Source organism: Octopus sinensis, linkage group LG11, assembly GCF_006345805.1.
Source record: "Octopus sinensis linkage group LG11, ASM634580v1, whole genome shotgun sequence".
NCBI classification, from domain to species: Eukaryota; Metazoa; Mollusca; class Cephalopoda; order Octopoda; family Octopodidae; genus Octopus; species Octopus sinensis.
Genome location: NC_043007.1, coordinates 13,300,232 through 13,322,022, shown reverse-complemented (window position 1 = coordinate 13,322,022; position 21,791 = coordinate 13,300,232). Strand labels below are relative to the sequence as shown.

At 40.3% G+C, this 21,791-nt stretch overlaps 1 protein-coding gene across 2 annotated transcripts in view; it reads left to right on the top strand.

Moving 5' to 3' along the window:
- Positions 1 to 21,791, top strand: part of LOC115217152 (exportin-5-like) — a 71,488-nt gene that overhangs the window by 22,633 nt on the left and 27,064 nt on the right. For both annotated transcript variants that reach the window (XM_036507081.1, XM_029786767.2), the window contains exons 11-24: positions 433 to 523; positions 1,939 to 2,061; positions 2,950 to 3,119; positions 4,474 to 4,569; positions 5,328 to 5,459; positions 7,489 to 7,595; positions 7,899 to 7,991; positions 9,467 to 9,566; positions 12,448 to 12,513; positions 13,021 to 13,133; positions 15,469 to 15,569; positions 16,885 to 16,981; positions 18,668 to 18,804; positions 20,373 to 20,470. In XM_036507081.1, the coding sequence (XP_036362974.1) occupies positions 433 to 523; positions 1,939 to 2,061; positions 2,950 to 3,119; positions 4,474 to 4,569; positions 5,328 to 5,459; positions 7,489 to 7,595; positions 7,899 to 7,991; positions 9,467 to 9,566; positions 12,448 to 12,513; positions 13,021 to 13,133; positions 15,469 to 15,569; positions 16,885 to 16,981; positions 18,668 to 18,804; positions 20,373 to 20,470 (1,524 nt within the window). The remainder of the gene's footprint in view (positions 1 to 432; positions 524 to 1,938; positions 2,062 to 2,949; positions 3,120 to 4,473; positions 4,570 to 5,327; positions 5,460 to 7,488; positions 7,596 to 7,898; positions 7,992 to 9,466; positions 9,567 to 12,447; positions 12,514 to 13,020; positions 13,134 to 15,468; positions 15,570 to 16,884; positions 16,982 to 18,667; positions 18,805 to 20,372; positions 20,471 to 21,791) is intronic.

Sequence of the window (21,791 nt, the reverse complement as noted above, 5' to 3'; positions counted from 1 at the left end):
TAGCCATCTCAATATGGCTAACCACTAAGGGTGGGTGTTACTGTAGCTTGTAGCCCCAGGAGATCATCATCTCCAGCTGGCTTTAGGCACACTTTCTGTGCCCTTATGGTATTTGCAAAGGGAGGTCATACCATAAGGGCACAGAAAGTGTGCCTAAAGCCAGCTGGAGACGATGATCTCCTGGGGCTAAAAGCTACAGTAACACCCACCCTTAGTGGTTAGCCATATTGAGATGGCTAGTATGCTTTACGTTGTCGAGCAGTTACTGTTTACATCTCGTTCAGAGATTTATTATTGCTTGCAGACAGTTTTGGATAGTATTTTTTTAAATTGCGCTTCTTGCAATGTTTTAAGAATATCACAATGGGTAATTTATGAGAGTGTTTTATAAAGATCAGCAATGTCTAAAAGACACGTGATGTTATTTTCTAGGTTGGATTTCCTAGTCAGAACAATTCACCAAGTTGTAGCTATGCCTTGCTGGACTTTGACAGTGATGAAGAATTCAATCTATTTTTCTCACGTAAGTATTCCTGTATGTAAATTATTGATTTTGGAAACATTGATCCCTATCATCATCATCATCATCATCATCATCATTGTTTAATGCCCGCTTTCCATGCTAGCATGGGTTGGACGATTTGACTGAGGTCTGGCGAACCAGATGGCTGCACCAGACTCCAATCTTGATTTGGCAGAGTTTCTACAGCTGGATGCCCTTCCTAATGCCAACCACTCCGAGAGTGTAGTGAGTGCTTTTACACTACACTCTCAGAGTGGTTGGCATTAGGAAGGGCATCCAGCTGTAGAAACTCTGCCAGATCAAATTGGAGCCTGGTGCAGCCATCTGGTTTGCCATAGAATATAATTCTATCATCATTCATCCTCATTTTAATGTCCACGTTTCTATGCTTGCATGGGTCGGAGAGAATTCGTTAAGGTAGATTTTCTATGACTGGTTGCCCTTCTTGTCAACAACCCTTACTTGTCCCCAAGCAACTTAATATCCCCTCATGAGCAGACAAGCTTTCATGGTAGATTGGAAACCTGCTATCGCTTGTACAAAGTTGACATTCAATTCCAGCTATTACATGATGTCAAAACAAACACACACACGCATGCGACAAGATTATTTTAGTTTCTAAAGACCAAATCCACTCGCAAGGATTTGATCAGCCTAGGGCTTATAATAGAATTCACTTGCCAAAAATGTTATACCATAAATCCTCGAGTATAGTCCACCCTTGAGTATAACATGCAGAGGATTTTTAGAGGGCTGTACCTCTGAAAAACCTAAACCTTGTGTATAACACACACCCCTACTCTAACTTGAGTCAAGGAGATCTATATAACGTCCTTGATTTGTAAAAATGTATACGGTAATGTCCTTTATTATTATTGTATATATAACATAATGCAAACATGTAGCTTTTTTGTGCATTTTGTTTGCAGAAAATAAAGAAATAACAGTAATAACGTTTAATAAATGTTGCTTACTGCAAGTTATGGATGATTTTTTATGACTTCATTGCTTTCAGGCTTAGCTTAAGGTATTTCCACGCCCAACATCACAAAATGCGTCTGAATAAACATTGCCGGACAGCAAATAGAGACGCGGACATTGCTTAGAAAATATTTTTCATTTTTAACCTCGTATATAGTACGCACTAGGGATTTTGACCATTAAATTTTTTGGGGGGAAATGCGGATTTTGCTCGAGGAATTATGGTATATTGCTAATGAAGGCTGGAGGGTATATCAGCTGAAACATCATCTTAACAACAAAGAAGATGAGGACAAATATCCGTCAAATGTAAATAATGTACATAATTCCTCATCTCTTAAATATAGAACTGTATTCAAATTTATCACTGAAGAATCTTTACATTTTCTTCTGTTTTCTTATTGTATCTTTCTTTTTTCTTTTCTTTTCCCCAGGTTACAGAGCCGAAGTTGCTGAAACTCTGCGACTTGCTACACGCATCAACCCTAAATGTACCTTTGAAGCTGTTGCCACTTGGTTACAAGACTTACTGCAGAAACCTGTGGACATTGGCGGAGGTCAGTACTTTGATTCCAGTTTAGTCTTTCCATCATTGGACTGCGGCCAAGCTGGAGTACTGCCTTTAATGATTTCAGTCAATCATATCAATCCCTATACTTAATTTCAGCCTGTTACTTTATTCGTTAATCTTTTAGCATTCAGATTGCTCTGTCAAGTGTTCTGTTTATTATTTTTAGTTAATCATGCAGTATTTTATAGCTTTGAGGTTTCAGTAATGAGATTATTTACTTTTAGAATTACGTTGTAGGGAAAGTGTGAACAGGTGTAGGAGTGGCTGTGTGGTAAGTAGCTTGCTTACCAACCACATGGTTCCGGGTTCAGTTGCACTGCGTGGCACCTTGGGCAAGTGTCTTCTACTATAGCCTCGGAAGGGCCAAAGCCTTGTGAGTGGATTTGGTAGACGGAAACTGAAAGAAGTATGTGTATGTTTGTTTCCCCAACATCGGTTGACAACCGATGCCTAGCGGTTCGGCAAAAAGGCACCGATAAAACAAGTACTAGGCTTACAAAGAATGAGTTCTGAGGTCGATTTGCTCGACTAAAGGCGGTGCTTCAGCATGGCCACAGTTAAATGACTGAAACAAGTAAAAGAGTAAAGAGTAAAAGAGAGCTGGATATAGCCAGTTTGAACATAAAAACAGTAGCATATTTTGGCTGGATGTGGCTGGTTTAAAGCCACTAAATTATGCAGTATAAAGACAATAGAGGGTAACCAGTATATATATAAATACATATTGTTTTATATCGATTTTTTTTCTGCCAGCATGGGTTAGGTGAGTCATTATCCCCAGAGTCTATTCTTATTCAGAGTTACTTCCCCCTTAGACAGGCAATAAAGAAATAAGAAATAAATTGAAACAACTTTTTCTGATATTTCCATGTAGGTACTGAACGTGGTAACTGTAACTTAAGTTCACCTGCTTTCCTTGAATGGGATGGCTTGACCACTTTCTTGGAGAGTGTCATGTCCAGACTCACAACGTCCCCTAATCCACAACCTGATCGTGCCGCCGGTGTCCAGCTGCTGAAACAAGTCTTGGATTACAACACACAGGTATTGTATACAACGGTTTTAAAAAAAAACCCTTTTGACTTTATTATTGTTGTTGGTGTTGTTGTTGCTTGTTAGAGCTGCCATCATTTGTTTTATATGAGTTTCTTCTTAGTTATTCTTGTTTAAGCACCAAAATAGTCCTGATTGAGCAGACCTTTAATCAACAGATTACTTAACCCTTTTGTTACCATATTTCTGTTGAGCTGCTCTGTGTTTCTTTCAATTAATTTTAAATATAACAAAGAATTGAGTAAAATAACTTAATTATCATTCAGCAAGTGTCAGGAACATAAATTGTGACTAAGGTTTGGTGGAAGATTTTTATTCAGAACTTCTGTTGAGATACTCTGTGTTTCTTTCATTTAATTAAAATATAAACAAAGAATTTAGTAGAATAACTTAGTTATCATTAAGCTAATGTTAGGAACATAAATTGTGACTAAGGTTTAATGGAAGATTTTAATTTAAAACTTATAAAGACAAGACATTTATACTCAGAGCTAGGGCCGGTTTCAGCCAGGTTGCTAAAAAAAGGGTTAAAGCAGATAATTTTTTACAAAACATTACAAAAGTTCCTTACCTACCAGAAACATTATTAAATATAAAAAAATACTAAGGCAGAAGAGACCGTCTGGATTAAAATTAGTCGATAGTAGTGAGATTCAGGACAAATATTAAGCTTATGGGAGTCCCAACTTTACATGTAGGGCCCAGGGTGATTTTCACGAGATATTTTTTCGGAAAAATGTGCATCATATACCATCAAATACGGTATATGATTAGGCGGCGAGCTGGCAGAAGCGTTAGCATGCCGGGCGAAATGCGTAGCCATATTTCGTCTGCCGTTACGTTCTGAGTTCAAATTCCGCCGAGGTCGACTTTGCCTTTCATCCTTTCGGGGTTGATTAAATAAGTACCAGTTACGCATTGGGGTCGATATAATCGACTTAATCTGTTTGTTTGTCCTCTCTGTGTTTAGCCCCTTGTGGGTAGTGAAGAAATAGGCATTTCGTCTGCCGTTACGTTCTGAGTTCAAATTCCGCCGAGGTCGACTTTGCCTTTCATCCTTTCGAGGTCGATTAAATAAGTACCAGTTACGCACTGGGGTCGATATAATCGACATAATCCGTTTGTCTGTCCTTGTTTGTCCTCTCTGTGTTTCGCCCCTTGTGGGTAGTGAAGAAATAGGTATATGATTAGTCTGCTTTTTAATATGTAACTTTCAAGGTCCAAATTCTTGCCCTTTTGGGGCTGTAATCTTCCATATTTATTTCATAGTTTCTGTCTTGTGTGTGTTCTTGCTTACAACATGTTAATGATAATTCACTTTTCTCTCTTTCTCCTCCTGTTACAGGATCCTTTGATCTTATCGTGTTTGCTGTCCTGTGTCTCCGCATTATTCACATTCCTCAATGACAGTCTTGAAACGCTACCAATTGTATTAGACAAGGTGAGTTACAAAACCTTCCACATATTCTGTTGTGTCTGGGGGAGAGTCATTCTCTCCCCAGACAAATGTTAAATGAACAAATCAATTTATTTTTATCTTAATACATTTTACATCTTTAACTCAGCTCTTTCATCATCATCATCATCATCGTTTAACGTACGTTCTCCGCGCTAGCACGGGTTGGACGGTTCGACCGGGGTCTGGGAAACCAGGGGCTGCACCAGGCTCCAGTCTGATCTGGCAGAGTTTCTACAGCTGGGTGCCCTTCCTAACGCCAACCACTCCGCAAGATTATTATTATTATATAATAATCTCCTATTCTCTGTTTTATAACTTTGATTCTCTGTGTGTATTTTATTTTGTATCCTTTATCAAAAGCATCAAACCAGGGGCTGCACCAGGCTTCAGTCTGATCTGGCAGAGTTTCTACAGCTGGGTGCCCTTCCTAACGCCAACCACTCCGCGAGATTATTATTATATAATAATCTCCTATTCTCTGTTTTATAACTTTGATTCTCTGTGTGTATTTTATTTTGTATCCTTTATCAAAAGCATCAAACCAGGGGCTGCACCAGGCTCCAGTCTGATCTGGCAGAGTTTCTACAGCTGGATGCCCTTCCTAACGCCAACCACTCCTATTCTCTGTTTTTCATTTTTATATTTTGTATAAATTTGATTCTCTGTGTGTATTTTATTTTGGATCCTTTATCAAAAGCATCAACAAATTCTTTTTTCTTTCCCCAATTTTCTTAAACCAGATTTTCTCAGCTGTTGTCTTCAATCTTCCTGGCCAAACTAAATCAACACGAAGCAAAGCTGTTAAAAATGTCCGGCAGCATGCTTGCTCAGTTCTTGTGAAAGTCTGCAAGCAATATCCAGATTTGCTATTTGTAAGATCCCTTCATTCTGTATTCTTTTCCATTTTTTTTTTTAACACCCTATTTAATCCTTCAACATTTAAATTACTCTGCTAAATGCAATGCTTATGTATTCACCTTGTTTTGAATTAATCAGGCATTATCTCATAGCTTTGAGATTTCAATGGTGTAGCTGTTTATTTTTAGGACATTATAGTGTAGGTGTGAGAGGTCAGATATGGCCGGTTTGAACACAAAACAAGTACTCTTTTACTCTTCTACTTGTTTCAGTCATTTGACTGTGGCCATGCTGGAGCACCACTTTTAGTCGAGCAAATCGACCCCAGGATTTATTCTTTGTAAGCCTAGTACTTATTCTATCAGTCTCTTTTGCTGAACCGCTAAGTTACGGGGATGTAAACACACCAGCATCGGTTATCAAGCGATGTTGGGTGAACAAACACAGGCACACAAACATACATATATATATATCATCATCATCATCATCCTCGTTTAGCGTCCGTTTTCCATGCTAGCATGGGTTGGACGAGTCAACTGGGGTCTGTGAAGCTGGAAGGCTTTGTCAGGCCCAGTCAGATCTGGCAGTGTTTCTACGGCTGGATGCCCTTCCTAACGCCAACCACTCCGCGAGTGTAGTGGGTGTTTTTTACGTGCCACCTGCACATATATATATATATATATACAGATAAAGGGTGAAATATAATTAATTTAATATTTTCAACAAATTTCACCAAGTAGTATTTTGGTATGGATAAAGACCATATTCGGTAAAAGTTAATATAATTATAACAATGAGGGTGCTAGACCACATACCAAAAGTATTGTTGCAAAGGCCCTCATTGTTATAATTATATATATATATACACATATATATATAACTAATGTAGGATAAAATTTTTTTCGGGAAAAAAATTCCATCAATGACCAGCATATCAAAAAATACCTTTAAAGGTTAAATTTATGAATAATTTACAATATAAGGGCAAAAGAAAAATTCTAATGCCAAATATGCCGAAAAAAAGACAAAAATTGTCAATTAACCATTATAATTTAATGGTTAATTGACAATTTTTGTCTTTTTTTCGGCATATTTGGCATTAGAATTTTTCTTCTGCCCTCATTTTGTAAATTATATATATATATATATATATTCGATGGACTTCTTTCAGTTTCTGTCTACCAAATCCACTCGCAAGGCTTTGGTCAGCCCAGGGCTATAGTAGAAGACACTTGCCCAAGGTGCCACGCAGTGGGACTGAACCTGGAATTATGTGGTTCATTAGCAAGCTACTTACCACACAGCCACTCCTACACCTAAGCAGAATATTTGGGCTGGAGATGGCTGGTTCAAATGCTAAAGGGTTAAGCTACAGTTTATGTGTTTGACATATGTTTAATGCCTTGTGTCTCTGTTTGTCCCCCCAACATCGCTCGACAACCGATGCTGGTCTGTTTACGTCCCCCGTAACTTAGCAGTTCGGCAAAAAAGAGACCGATAGAATAAGTCCTGGGGTCGATTTGCTCGACTGATGGTCGTGCTCCAGCATGGCCGCAGTCAAATGACTATGTCTTTCTCCTTCATTTTTTTAAACACTTAATATATATATATATATATATACCACTAGCAGTATCGCCCGGTGTTGCTCGGGTTTGTAAGGGAAATAACTATATAAGCATTTTTAGAGAGTTACTTCCCTTATATAATAGCGAAAAAATGCATTAAAATGGAAAGAAATGATGGTAAATTATTTTTAAAATCGTAGACTCATCGTAGACGCGCGCTAATACCCAGAAGGGCTCGATATGAATCACAACTATAAGATACCCGGTTTTGGTTAAACTGCACCGCAAAATGTGGGAGTAGTTAGGAATCTAAATCGTAGGAGACAGACACACAACTTCACTTTTATATATATACCGTATTTATGTTTTTCTCTTAAGTTATGCTGCTGTAAAACATTAAAAGTGAATCTTTAACATTTTACCTCTTGTTTCTGGTTTATATATCACTGACTCCCATATTTCTGCGAATCTATTCCAGCCTGTATTCCCAAGTCTTTATCAACACATACAGAACATCGCAAAGGACCCAATTCAACTGTCTCAAATGGAGAAATGTATTTTAACAGAAGCTTTAATTCTTATTAGGTCAGTCTTGTATCTTCTTTCTTTATGTTTTTTTAATTGAATGCATCATTTTTCATTAACTATTTTATAATGTGGACTGGATGAATGGTTTGTATAGTGAATGTTTTCACTTGTATAGGTTTGCAGTTTCTCTCCCTCTCCCTCTCTCTCTCTCTCTCTGATCTAGTCTTAATCTACAACATAAACACTAATTACTGTTTCACCTGAAATCCAAGTAAGCTGTTTTACCACCTTCGGTTTTACCCAATAAAATTCTCTCCTTTAGTATGACTCATTCGGTTTTACTAACTTTATATATTTCAGCAATCAATCTCAAAACTTTGATAAACAATCCACTTTCATAGAAGAAGTTCTTCAACCAGTGAAGGAAATTTGGTTATCGAATAGTTTTGAATTGTGAGTATTTTTATGTTTGGTTTCTCTGTTTTTCTTTTTTTCTCTTTGTAAAATCCTATGTTAAATGTTGCTATGGGATATGTTTGATAAAATATTCAAGTTTTGTATTCTTGGCCAGTGTGGAGGCACAATGGCCCAGTGGTTAGGGCAGTGGACTTGTGGTCAGAGGATCACGGTTTTGATTCCCAGACCGGGCGGTGTGTGTGTTTATTGAACGAAAACACCTAAAAGGCGCAGGAGTGGCTGTGTGGTAAGTAGCTTGCTAACCAACCACATGGTTTCAGGTTCAGTCCCACTGCGTGGCATCTTGGGCAGGTGTCTTCTGCTATAGCCCCAGGCCGACCAATGCCTTGTGAGTGGATTTGGTAGACGGAAACTGAAAGAAGCCCGTCGTATATATGTATTTATATATATAATATATATATATATATATATATATATATCGTGACGCATATTTGCCATTTGAATATGGCTAAACTCTAAGGGTGGATGCTACTGTAGTTTGTAGCCCCAGGAAGATATCTCCTCCAGCTGGCTATAGACACACTATCTGTGTCCTCTCAGTATTTGTGAAGGGGAGTCATCCTCCCCGTCTTCAACTCATGATACACAGGGGCTCGAGGTGTTTACCTTTCATCAGCGTGTGACAATCATGGTTGTCGACCAATGTTAAACGTCGATAAACCAGCGAGCTGGCAGAACCGTTAGCACGCTGGGCAAAGTGCTTAGCAACATTTCATGTGCCTTTACGTTCAAATTCCACCAAGGTCGACTTTGTCTTTCATTCTTTTGGGGTCGATAAAATACATACAGTCGAGAGCTGGGGTCAATATAATCAACTAATGGGATCGGTGTAATCAACTAGTCCCCTCCCACAAAATTTCTGGCCTTGTGCCTATAGTAGGAAGGATTATTAAGAGAATAAATAACTTTACCCATAAAGTATTGGAGGTGGAGTAGTTTCGGTGCCTTGTTGTTTCCTTTGCTATTTTGAACAGGTGTATGAGAATTATTTCAGTGATTTATGAGTTTGTCTGTGTATTTGTGTAGCTGGCAGAACCATTAGCATGCAGGGTGTAATGCATTGCCGTATTTCATCTGCCGCTACGTTCTGAGTTCAAATTCCGCCAAGGTCGACTTTGCCTTTCATCCTTTCGAGGTCGATAAATTAAGTACCAGTTACGCACTGGGGCAATGTAATCGACTTATTTCATTTGTCTGTCCTTGTTTGTCCCCTCTATGTTTAGCCCCTTGTGGGTAATAAAGAAATACATATTTTAACATGTATAAGAAACCCTTTTTTTATTTTGTCAAAATTTTGGTTAAAAAAATATAGGAGTTTCTTATAATCCTTTACAAAACCTTTTTTCCAGATTTTAAGCCCCCCCCCCAAAAAAAATTAGGGGCTTCCTTATATATGGAATATTATGGAAAATACAAAGAAATCTCATTGACAATATTGCTTCTTCTTTCAGAGCCTTTCAGTCACCTGAGAAATTCATGTCATTTGTAGGCCTAGACCAACCTCCTGTAGAACCAAGCACTGATGACTTGAGTGGTATTAACCGTTCACAGGTAAATGGTTTTTCATTCTACTAGAATTAAGTTTCATTCCATTGTTATTGTGGGTCCAAATAATCAAAGACATTTGCCAGTGCCACCTGACTGGCTCCTGTGCCTGTAGCACATAAAAAGCACCATTCAAGTGTGGTCAATGCCAGTGCCGCCTGACTGGCTCCCTTGCTGGTGGCACATAAAAGGCACCCACTACACTCTCAGAGTGGTTGGCGTTAGGAAGGACATCCAGCTACCCTCTATACATATACGCTACCATGTATGTATATATATATATATATATATATATATATATATATGTATATGGCACGTAAAAAGCACCCACTACACTCACGGAGTGGTTGGTGTTAGAAGGGCATCCAGCTGTAGAAACACTGCCAGATCAGACTGGGCCTGGTGCAGCCTTCTGGCTTCCCAGACCCAAGTTGAACCGTCCAACCCATGCCAGCATGGAAAGCGGACGTTAAATGATGATGATGATGATGATGATATATATATATATATACATATATATATATATATATATATATATATATATATTTTTGTGTGTGTGTGTAATTGTCTTTGTCTTCAACTACTGCTTGACAACCAGTGTTGGTTCGGTTATGTCCTCATGAAAGAGACTGATAGAACAAGTACCAAACTTAAAAATACTCAGGGTCAATTTGTTCAACTAACCCTTTAAGTGGGGTGCCCCAGCATGGCTGCAATCCAATGACTGAAACAAGTAAAAAACTTATTATTATTATTATTACTACTACCATTACAAAATGCTTATTTAACGTAGCCATCTTACTTTTGGCATGGTTGAAGTGCCAGTGGTATGTAAAAGCACCCATTACACTCCTGGAGTGGTTGGCATTAGGAAGGGCATCCAGCTATAGAAACCCTTCCAAGTCAGATTGGAACCTGGTGCAGCTTATCAGTTCCAGTCGAACCGTCTAACCCATGCCAGCATGGAGAGTGAACATTAAATGATGGTGGTGTTTGTGAGAGATGCAGCATTGAGGATGAATGAAGCCAGCTCAGCCCACCCCGGGTGAATGCTGTCTCAAGACAAGGAGGAGATGGTGGTGATGGTGGGCTGCTATTTTCAGTAGGTTGGACAACTTCATAGAGGATCCTGCAGAGCTACAACTGTATGGACGGTTGTTAACCATGGACTCTTTGGTGTGGTACTTTGACCTCACAGCAATTGTTTACACAGCCAAGGGGGTGTGGGGTCTGCATAAAATCTCAATTCTGTTCTCTACTTTCCTCATTTTAACATCAACTTTTCCATACTTGCATGGGTCAGACAGAGCTCATCGAAACAGATTTTCTTTGGCCAAATGCCCTTTCTTGTGGAGGCACATGGCCTAGTGGTTAGAGCAGCAGACTCACAGTCGAGGGATCGCGGGTTCGAATCTCAGACCAGGCGATGTGTGTGTTTATGAGCGAAACACCTAAGCTCCACACGGATCCAGCAGAATGTAATGGTGAACTTCTGCTGACTCTTTCGCCACATCTTTCTCTCACTCTTTCCTCCTGCATCTTGCAGCTCACCTGCGACGGACTGGCGTTCCGTCCAGGTGGGGAACCTATACGCCAAGGAAACCGGGAAACCGGCCCTTATGAGCCAGGCGTGACTCGAGAAGGACAAACAACAACAAATGCCCTTTCTGGCCACCAATCCTCATTTGTCTCTGAACAAGGTAAATATTTCCTCATGACCAGACATGTTTTCACAGCATATTGTAAATGAATGACAATGCTTGTATGGGGAACCTACCTTTTCTGGCTATAAATTTTGGTCTGAAGAATTTGACTTTTAAGCCAGAAAATACTGTAAAAGAATATCAAGAAATTCATATTAAGAACCCTTAAGATCTATGTTATTCATTTACAATGTATTATTTGTACAAATGAGCATTATTTACATATGGTGGATATTTGTCCTCATCTTGTTTATTGTTAACACAACGTTTTGGCTGATATACCCTTCAGCCTTCATCAGATGTCTTGGAGAAATTTCAAACCTGGGTTCTCATGTTGTTGTTGTTGTTGTTAAGCAACAAGACGGGTAAGGGTGATTAGGTGATGGTCTAGGGCTTAGGGGCAGGAGACCCAGACCTTGGAAAAAAAAAACTTTGGTCATCTTGTTGTAGTTGAGGGCTCTTCGTTGACGCCCGACACCACTGGGAGGTGGCCCTTGAAGTCGCTGGAAATCGAGATCTCCAGGTCTAAATTCTTGGACGGCTGCTGCTGTTATTGTTGTTATTATTATTCAGGTCACTGCCTGGAAGCAAACTCGGAATCTTGGGGTTAGTAGCCCGCACTCTTAACCACTATGCCATATGCCCTTGGGCAATTACGGAGTGAATTTTAGGGCTTATAAATCTAATATTTTCCTTCCTTCCTTAATAAAAAGCATTATCCGAATGTGGCCGATGCCAGCGCCGCCCCGATTGGCTTCTGTACCGGTGGCACATAAAAAGCACCATCCGAATGTGGCCGATACCAGCGCCGCTCCGACTGGCTTCTGTGCCGGTGGCACATAAAAAGCACCATCCGAACGTTGCCAGCACTGCCTTGGCTGGCTTCCGTGCCGCTGGCACGTTAAAAGCTCCAACCGATCGTAGCCGATGCCGGACCCCACCCCCCTGGCACGTAAAAAGCACCCACTACACTCGCGGAGTGGTTGGCGTTAGGAAGGGCATCCAGCCGTAGAAACTCTGCCAGATCAGACTGGAGCAGCCCCTGGCTTCCCAGACCCCGGTCGAACCGTCCAACCCGTGCTAGCGCGGAAAACGGACGTTTAAACGATGATGATGATGAATACCCCATCTCTTAAATGTAGAATTGTACAAATGAATTTTTTTTTTTCTTTCTTTCTTTCTAGATTTCATATTGTATCATCACAATCCTTGCTGTTATGAAGAGGAGCAAATGGCCCGATGATTTCCAGGTTTGTCTTTTCTTTCCATTTTATTTTGGTTTTATGAATTTTGATCTTAACCCCTTACCCAACAATTATTTTGAAAATAAATGTATTTTTTCAGACATATTTTTTAATTGTTTTATTTTACTATGTTTTGAATGGTGATTTCGAGGTATATTTCAAACCTTATTTATTATGAATTTTAATTCAATAATATTGATTTTAAATTATGGCATTGGGCAGAAACGAGTTAACCCGTTTTTAGACGAAGGAACTCGTTTGCTGTCGATTTTGGCGAGTCTATCTTTTGACGAGTTAACTTGCCAGAGATGGAAAAATACGATTTCGGTCAAAACGCATATATTCATTTCTGCCGGGTAAGGGGTTAATCATTCGAATCAGTTTGTTTCTTCTCACTCGCAATATCGTCTTTATATTCAAGTTGTAAAAAAAGAAGCCCCCACAAGGTGATGCCCCAGCATGACCACAGCCCAGTTACTGAAAATAACTTGTGTTTAATTTCTCTTTGAACAGATCGCAAAGTCTGGTGGTTTTGTTAATCCAAGCCTCGATTCCACTGTCCAGATACGAAACCCTGCTACTCCACACATCAGCATTTTACTCAACAATCTGTTTGCATTGCTCAGGTAAGATAATTCACCACACCTGTCAATTTCTACAATATCTCTGCACCACTTAAGATCGAAAATGAATTACACCTGTTAATAGCTGTTATATATTTATTTATTTGTTTAACCTTTAAATGGCAGACATCAGGAATCGTTGTTTCATTACAAAACAGTTATCATCATAAATTGAAGTTTCAATAATTTTTACATGGACACGGCCATCATCTTTTCCAAATGTGCCCTAAGCAGAAATCAAATTACAAACGCAAGATTTATACTGCAATGAAGAAGAGTTTTGGCTGTCATTTTAACGAGATTTTTTATTTATTTATCACCCGACAAGATACGTGTGCACCGCTGGATACTCCTGTACCAGTTTTTGTGTGTCCCACAAGAGGAGTCAATGCTCGATATGTCGAGACAATTGTTGTGATTAATAATATATTTTCCTATATTCCATCTTCTGTCTTTCATTTGTTATTTATTTATATATATAGGTGCAGGAGTGGATGTGTGGTAAGTAGCTTGTTTACCAACCACATGGTTCCGGGTTCAATCCCACTGCGTGGCACCTTGGGCAAGTGTCTTCTACTATAGCCTCGGGCTGACCAAAGCCTTGTGAGTGGATTTGGTAGACGGAAACTGAAAGAAGCCCATCGTATATATGTATATATATATATATATATATATATATATGCATGTGTGTGTTTGTCCCCCTAGCATTGCTTGACAACCGATGCTGGTGTGTTTATGTTCCCCGTTACTTAGCAGTTCGGCAAAAGAGACCGATAGAATAAGTACTGGGCTTACAAAAGAATAAGTCCCGGGGTCGAGTTGCTCGATTAAAGGCGGTGCTCCAGCATGGCCGCAGTCAAATGACTGAAACAAGTAAAAGATATATATATATATATATGGAGTCGCAATGGCCTAGTGGTTAGGGCAGCGGGATCGCGGTTTCGATTCTCAGACCAGGCGTTGTGAGTGTTTATTGAGTGAAAACACCTAAAGCTCCATGAGGCTCCGGCAGGGTGTAGTGGCAATCCCTGCTGTACTCTTTCGCCACAACTTTCTCTCACTCTTTCTTCTGTTGGCCTGCTCGCTTAGCCAGCGGGGTGGCGTCATTTGCATGCTGAAACAATGCGAAGCGCATTGTGACCAGCGATGTGTAGCAACATCTGATAGCCTGGTCGGTCACAGTGATATATATATATATATATATATAATATATATATATATATATATATATATATATATGCATGTGTGTGTTTGTCCCCCTAGCATTGCTTGACAACCGATGCTGGTGTGTTTATGTTCCCCGTTACTTAGCAGTTCGGCAAAAGAGACCGATAGAATAAGTACTGGGCTTACAAAAGAATAAGTCCCGGGGTCGAGTTGCTCGATTAAAGGCGGTGCTCCAGCATGGCCGCAGTCAAATGACTGAAACAAGTAAAAGATATATATATATATATATGGAGTCGCAATGGCCTAGTGGTTAGGGCAGCGGGATCGCGGTTTCGATTCTCAGACCAGGCGTTGTGAGTGTTTATTGAGTGAAAACACCTAAAGCTCCATGAGGCTCCGGCAGGGTGTAGTGGCAATCCCTGCTGTACTCTTTCGCCACAACTTTCTCTCACTCTTTCTTCTGTTGGCCTGCTCGCTTAGCCAGCGGGGTGGCGTCATTTGCAGGCTAAAACAATGCGAAGCGCATTGTGACCAGCGATGTGTAGCAACATCTGATAGCCTGGTCGGTCACAGTGATATATATATATATATATATAGATATATATATATATATGTGTGTGTGTGTGTGTGTAAATTCAAATATGTATGGTAAATACACATACAACATAACATATACTGAGTATAAAACCAGATGGGAGACAAATCCTTCATCAGTTACCAACCAGTTGCTAATACTCGGCTTTACACCCTTTAAGGATAAGACTGAGAGATTCACAATTAAAAAGAATTTATTTTTGCAGAGAAGAATTCAGGGCTGAGAGCAAACAAAACAAAGCAAAATGACTTAGAGTGTAATTTAGGGCGGTGGACAAGGCCGAACGGTCAAGCAAAATATAGCCTTAGGGCCAAGAAGATGAGAATAGTGGGTAACGCTTAGAAAATGTCCTAAAGGGAAAGGGAAGCTTTCTATATATAGAGATGGGCTTCTTTCAGTTACTCTCTACCAAATGTACTCATAAGGCTTTGTTCTTTGTTCAGCTGAGGGGCTATAATAGTAGATAGTTGCCCAAGGTGCTGTGTTGTGGGATTGAACCCCATACCACAGGGTTGGGGGGCAAGCTCCTAAATCACACAGCCACAATTGATAATTATTATTATAATTGTTTTATAGGACGCTTAGTGCTCTCTGGCTTCAAGAAAACCTGAAATTAAGGCATCCAGATTTTTGCAATGCATATGACCTGCAAGAAGTCGACAAATTAGCAGTTTTAGGTAAGTACCTTATAAGCTTTCCTTAATTATTAAACTGGGTTTTTTTTATTTTCTCTGTCTTTCTTCTTTTTTTTAATATCATCATCATGGGATGAGGTGATGAAGCATGACCTTCAAACTCTGAGCCTCACAGAGGCAATGACTAGTGACCGAGACTTTTGGTGATATGCTGTGATTGAGAAGACTGGTCAAGCCAAGTGAAACCAGTCATGACTGATGCTGGTGTCATGTGACTGGTATGTGAAAAGCTAACAGAATCGTTAGCACGTCAGGCGAAATGCTTAGCAGTATTTCGGCTGCCGTTACGTTGTGAATTCAAATTCCACCGAGGTCAACTTTGCCTTTCATCCTTTCGGGGTCAATAAATTAAGTACCAGTTACGCACTGGAGTCGATGTAATCAACTTAATACCTATGTCTGTCTTTGTTTGTCCCCTCTGCGTTTAGCCCCTTGTGGGTAATAAAGAAATAGGTATGTGAAAAGCCCCTTTTGAGTATTGGAGTTTGTGGGGCCAAAGTAGCCAGTGCCACATGAAAAGCTCTTTTGAGTGTTGGGCCTCATGGAGGCAATAACAAATGACCAAGACCATGGCATTATGTTGTGCCTGAAGACCCATCAAGCCAAGTAAAATTGCAGTTGTTGCAGACACTGGTGTTATGCAAATGGCACCTATGCTGGTGGCATATAAAAGCACCCATTACACTCTCAGAGTGGTTGGCATAGGAAGGGTATCCTGCCTAAATATTGTACCTGTTTTATATTCATGGCCTCTTACACCTTCCCTACAGTGTCATTCTAAAAATAAAGAATTGCATTATCAAAATCTCAAAGCTACAAGATAATACATGATTAATTCAAAACATCATCATCATCGTCGTTTAACGTCTGTTTTCCATGCTGGCATGGGTTGGACGGTTTGACCAGGAATGTGCAAGCCAGGAGGCCGCACCAAGCTCCAATCTGATCTAGCAATGTTTTTACAGCTGGATGTCTTTCTTAACACCAACCACTCCAAGAGCGTAGTGGGTGCTTTTTACACATCACCAGCACGAGAGCCTGTCAGGTGGCACGGCATCAGTCACATTCGGATAATGCTGCATTTTATATGTTACTGGCACAGGAGTCAGTTTGGGGTGGGGGACTGGCATTGACCACTTTCGGGTGGTGCTTTTTACATGCCACCAGCACGGGGAGCCAGTCAGGCGGCGCTGGCAACATGACATTTGACAATTATCTGAATGCCAGAGCGTTAAATTGGAAACATCTGCTGCATCCATTTATTGTCTTTTTTTTCTTCTTTTTTTGCATTCTTCAGGTATCCAACCACCTTACATAGACAATACAGACTCTACAATATCCAAACAACCTGTGGAACGTATGCAGAACTTTATTGGCAATATCCATGACAATGGGTGAGTATTTGCTACAATTTTAAACCTAAAATGGTCAGTATCACAGGAATTGTTGTTGGACACCTTTCTAAGACAAAATGGAACTACAAAGACTACTGCTGGTCTGTAAACCATGTGTATATCACATATCTTTATATATAAAACTAAAGTTGTGTGTGTGTGTGTGTCTGTCTACTCCGATTTAGATTCCATTTTGCGGTGCAGTTTAACCAAAAGCGGGTATCTTATAGTCGTGATTCATATCGAGCCCTTTTGGGTATTAGCATGAGTCTACAATTTAAAAATTTACCATCATTTTTCCGCATTTTTAATGATTTTTGCTCGGGTTATATAAGGGGAGTAACTCTCTAAAAATGTTTATATAGTTATTTCCCTTACAAACCCGAGCAACGCCGGGCGATACTGCTAGTGGTATAGAAAAAGGAGGAATGCGAGAGACAAAGTTAAGAGGGCCAGGATGAGTACAAAGGCTTGGCAACAGATTCATGTGGGAAACTGCCAGAACAGATTAAACATCATTTTGATTCATGCTGTTCACCATGCACACAAGGATTTATTGTATAGGTACTAAGATTACCAATCGATCACAACTGTTCACTTGATAAATAATAGCCTTTCTGCTACAGGCAGAAGGCCTGAAATTTGGTGAGGCAGGGCTAGTCAATTACATTGAAACCCTCCCCCCAGGTGCTCAATAGGTACTTATTTCTTCAACCCCATGAGGATAAAAGCTGAAGTTGGCCTCAGCAGAATTTGAACTCAGAATCAGAATCATCATCATCATTTTAACATCTGCTTTCCATGCTGGTATGGGTTGGACGGTTTGACAGAAAACTGGTAAGCTGGGAGGTTGCACCAGGTTCTGATCTGATTTGGCAAGGTTTCTACTGCTAGATGCCCTTCCTAATGCCAACCACTCCAAGTGTGTAGCAGGTGTTTTTTTACTTGCCAATGGCCCATAAAAGAAATTGACAAAATAATATATTGACACTCTACAATCAATCAATTATATTGGGTTGTCCGGAAAGTTTGTGCCGATTTATAGTAGCTTACCTTTCAACTTATTTTAGAACATGGTTGAGTCCATAAAATAGGATTTGACTACACCTCCATTTAGAGCACAGTTTAAGCTATCTTTTCGTGGAAGAAGGTTTATCTTCCTATAACCTGTGTTAATTCTGGAACCCTTTAAAATGGAAGATAAGAAAGTTCATTTTCGGCACTTGATGCTTTGGGAACCAGACAAAAATTGCTGCAGCTCGGCTGGGATGTGTTGCCCCACCTTCCATATTCACCAGATATTGCTCCTTCAGATTTCCACTTATTCAGATCTCTGCAGAGTAGTCTTAATGGTAAAAATTTCAATTCCTTGGATGACGTAAAAAAATACCTCGATGAATTCTTTGCCATGAAACCAACTGAATTCTGGGAAGAGGGTATTTTCAAGTTAAAGGAAAGATGGAGACACATTGTGCAACAAAATGGTTCATATTTGGTTGATTAAAAATACAATGGCAAGTATTTATTGACCTTTTTCTTTCCTTTAAAAATCGGCACAAATTTTTCAGACAACCCAATAACGGTTTCTTTTTACAAATGTTTACAGCATTTTCTTTATGTTTCAGCCATAATATACAATATTCACACATTGCTTCAGTTTGTATATTTTTCTTATTTCTTTTACAGTTACCATATCCTGGGCAATGCTGGCTTGTGTCTCGGTTACGAATTCTATGCTCACCCAGAATTGTCCACGTTACTCTTGAACTATGTTTTAATCAACCTGAACAATATACCCGACTACAGACTGCGACCAATTATTCGTATCCTTAAAAATAATATTTGTATTGTTGTTTTTATTGTTTAGCATTTTACAAAACATTTGGTATTAGAGCATTAGACTAAATGTAGCGTAGTGTTTAGCTATTCTGAGTTCAAATCTTGCGGAAGTCCGTGAAATAATTACCAGTTATCTATTGGTGCCTATTAACCCTTTCGAACGTAATGTAACAAAATTTTGATGGAAGATTTTAAATTAGATCACTTTATAACATAAAGTTGGCATCATAGCAGCAGGAATGATCTGCGTATCAAAAGAGTTAAGGAACTTGTTTTAATTTTATTCTCTTCTTTCTTTCATATAGTGATAGAGGTTTAGTATTTAATCTAGCACTGTTTCCTGCACCAGCTTCACATAGAAGCCCCAGCCCATCCAAAGTGCTGTGGATCGCAGGACGGCCTGCTGTGCTTACCTTGGATCGTAGGGCAACCTGCTGTGCTTGAGGAGACCTATTGAATCAAGTACATCGACATCAAAAAAATCAAATGGAAATTGTAGTTGTGATACCTTTGCCAGTGGCATGTAAAAAGCACCACCCATACGAGGATGATGCCAGTGCCACCTTGACTGGCTTCCATGCCGGTGGCACGTAAAAAGCACCAACCGATCATGGCTGTTGCCAGCTTCCCCTGGCATGTAAAATGCACCCACTACACTCACGGAGTGGTTGGTGTTAGGAAGGGCATCCAGCAGTAGAAACACTGCCAGATCAGACTGGAGCTTTCCATACTTTGTGATTTTGGCACTGCTGGCCTTCCATACCATGAGATTTTGGCACCGCTAGGTTTCCATACTTTGAGATTTTGGCACCACTGACTTTCCATACTTTGTGATTTTGGCACCGCTGGCCTTCCATACTTTGTGATTTTGGCACCGCTGGCCTTCCGTACTTTGTGATTTTGGCACTGCTGGTTTTCCATACTTTGTGATTTTGGCACCACCGGCCTTCCATACTTTGAGATTTTGGCACCGCTGGCCTTCCATACTTTGAGATTTTGGCACCGCTAGGTTTCCATACCTTGAGATTTTGGCACCGCTGGCTTTCCATACTTTGTGATCAGACTGGAGCATGGTGCAGACCCTGGACAAACCGTCTAACCATGCCAGCATGGAAAACGGACGTTAAACGATGATGATTATGAGTTGTTTATTATGAGTCTAGGACATTCCCCCACCCCAGGACAATTACCCTTGAGGACATCAGATGATGATTTAAAACTTCTAAATATATTGGAGAGGGAGTAATTAACCAAGGGCAGTAATTGTCCTCGAGGTAGATGTCATCAGGGGGAATTGTCTTGATACGATTTATTATAGATAGCTTCATTAAAGTCTCTTGGTTAATCTGTCAGCTGTGATAAAATAGTCATTAACACACATTTTGTCATCACCAACCATTAAAAAGTTAGGTGCCGCAGTTTTATCCAGTTTATTTGCTTGCTTATTTCAGTGTCTAATCCGTAAATTACTGAAGTTGAGAAATCTGTATTTGTTTTTTAATTGGTGATGAAATAAGTCAAAGTATTTTATTCTTCCTTAAGTGTACTCTAGGTGTTTTTATGAAGCCTTATGTTCAACATTGTCCACGAGAGTATTTTGTAACTGCTGTCCTTCCCTTGCTCTCCAAGCTCTGTCCATATATGTACCAGGTAAGTAATCTTTTAATCCTATGCTTGTTTCAGTCAATTGACTGAGCTCATGCTGGAGCACCACCTTGAAGGGTGTTAGTCAAACGATAGCACGTAAAATGTGCCGGTGGCATGTAAAAAGCACCCACTACACTCTCGGAGTTGTTGGCATTAGGAAGGGCATCAAGCTGTAGAAACTCTGCCAAATCAGGATTGGAGCCTGGTGCAGCCATCTGGTTTGCCAGCCCTCAGTCAAAATCGTCCAACCCATGCTAGCATGGAAAGCAGATGTTAAACGATGATGATGAAATTGACCCCAGGACTTATTACTTTTTGAAACCTTGTAATTATTCTATTGGTCTCTTTTGCCAAAATGCTAAGTCACAAGGATGTAAACACAACAACACTGGTTGCCAATGTTGTGATGGGAGACAAACACACACACACAGATATATTTATAAATATAATATGACAGGCTTCTTCCAGTTTCCTTTTACCAAATCCACTCTCTAGGCTTTGGTCAGTCCGAGGCTATAGTTGAAGAGACTTGCCCAAGGTACCACACACTGAACCTGGAACCACGTGGTTGGAAAGCAGGCTACTTACCACACAGCTACACCTGTCATTATCATACAAGTTGTGTCATTTATTTCTTGTGTTCTGCGAAAACGTGTCCAGCCATGGGGAAATATTACTTTGCTTGTAAACAGGTGAGGGTTGGCAACAGGAAGGGCATGTGGTCGTAGAAAATCTACCTCAATAAGCTCTGCCCAACCCATGCAAGCATGAGAATGTAGATTTTTGAATGATGGTGATGATAAAAAAAATGCCTTTTATTTGTTTTTCTTGTCATGCACTTGTGCCCGTGCTGGTAGGATGCCAAGAGCACCATTTGAGCATGATCGTTGCCAGGGCGGCCAACTGGCTTCCGTGCCGGTGGCACGTAAAAGGCACCATTCGTGCGAGATCGTTACCAGCATCACCTTACTGGCACTCGAGCCCCATGCTAGTAGGGTATTAGGAGCACCACACAAGTGTGATCGTTGCCAGGGCGGCCAACTGGCTTTCGTGCCGGTGGCAATTAAATGGCACCATTCGAGCGTGATCGTTACCAGCATCGCCTTACTGGCACCTGTAAAAGATTCGAGCGAGGTCGTTGCCAGTACTGCCTGACTGGACTGTGCCGGTGGCATGTAAAGGCACCCACTACACTCTCGGAGTGGTTGGCGTTAGGAAGGGCATCCAGCTATAGAAACTCTGCCAGATCAAGATTGGAGCCTGGTGCAGCCATCTGGTTCGCCAGTCCTCAGTCAAAATCGTCCAACCCATGCTAGCATGGAAA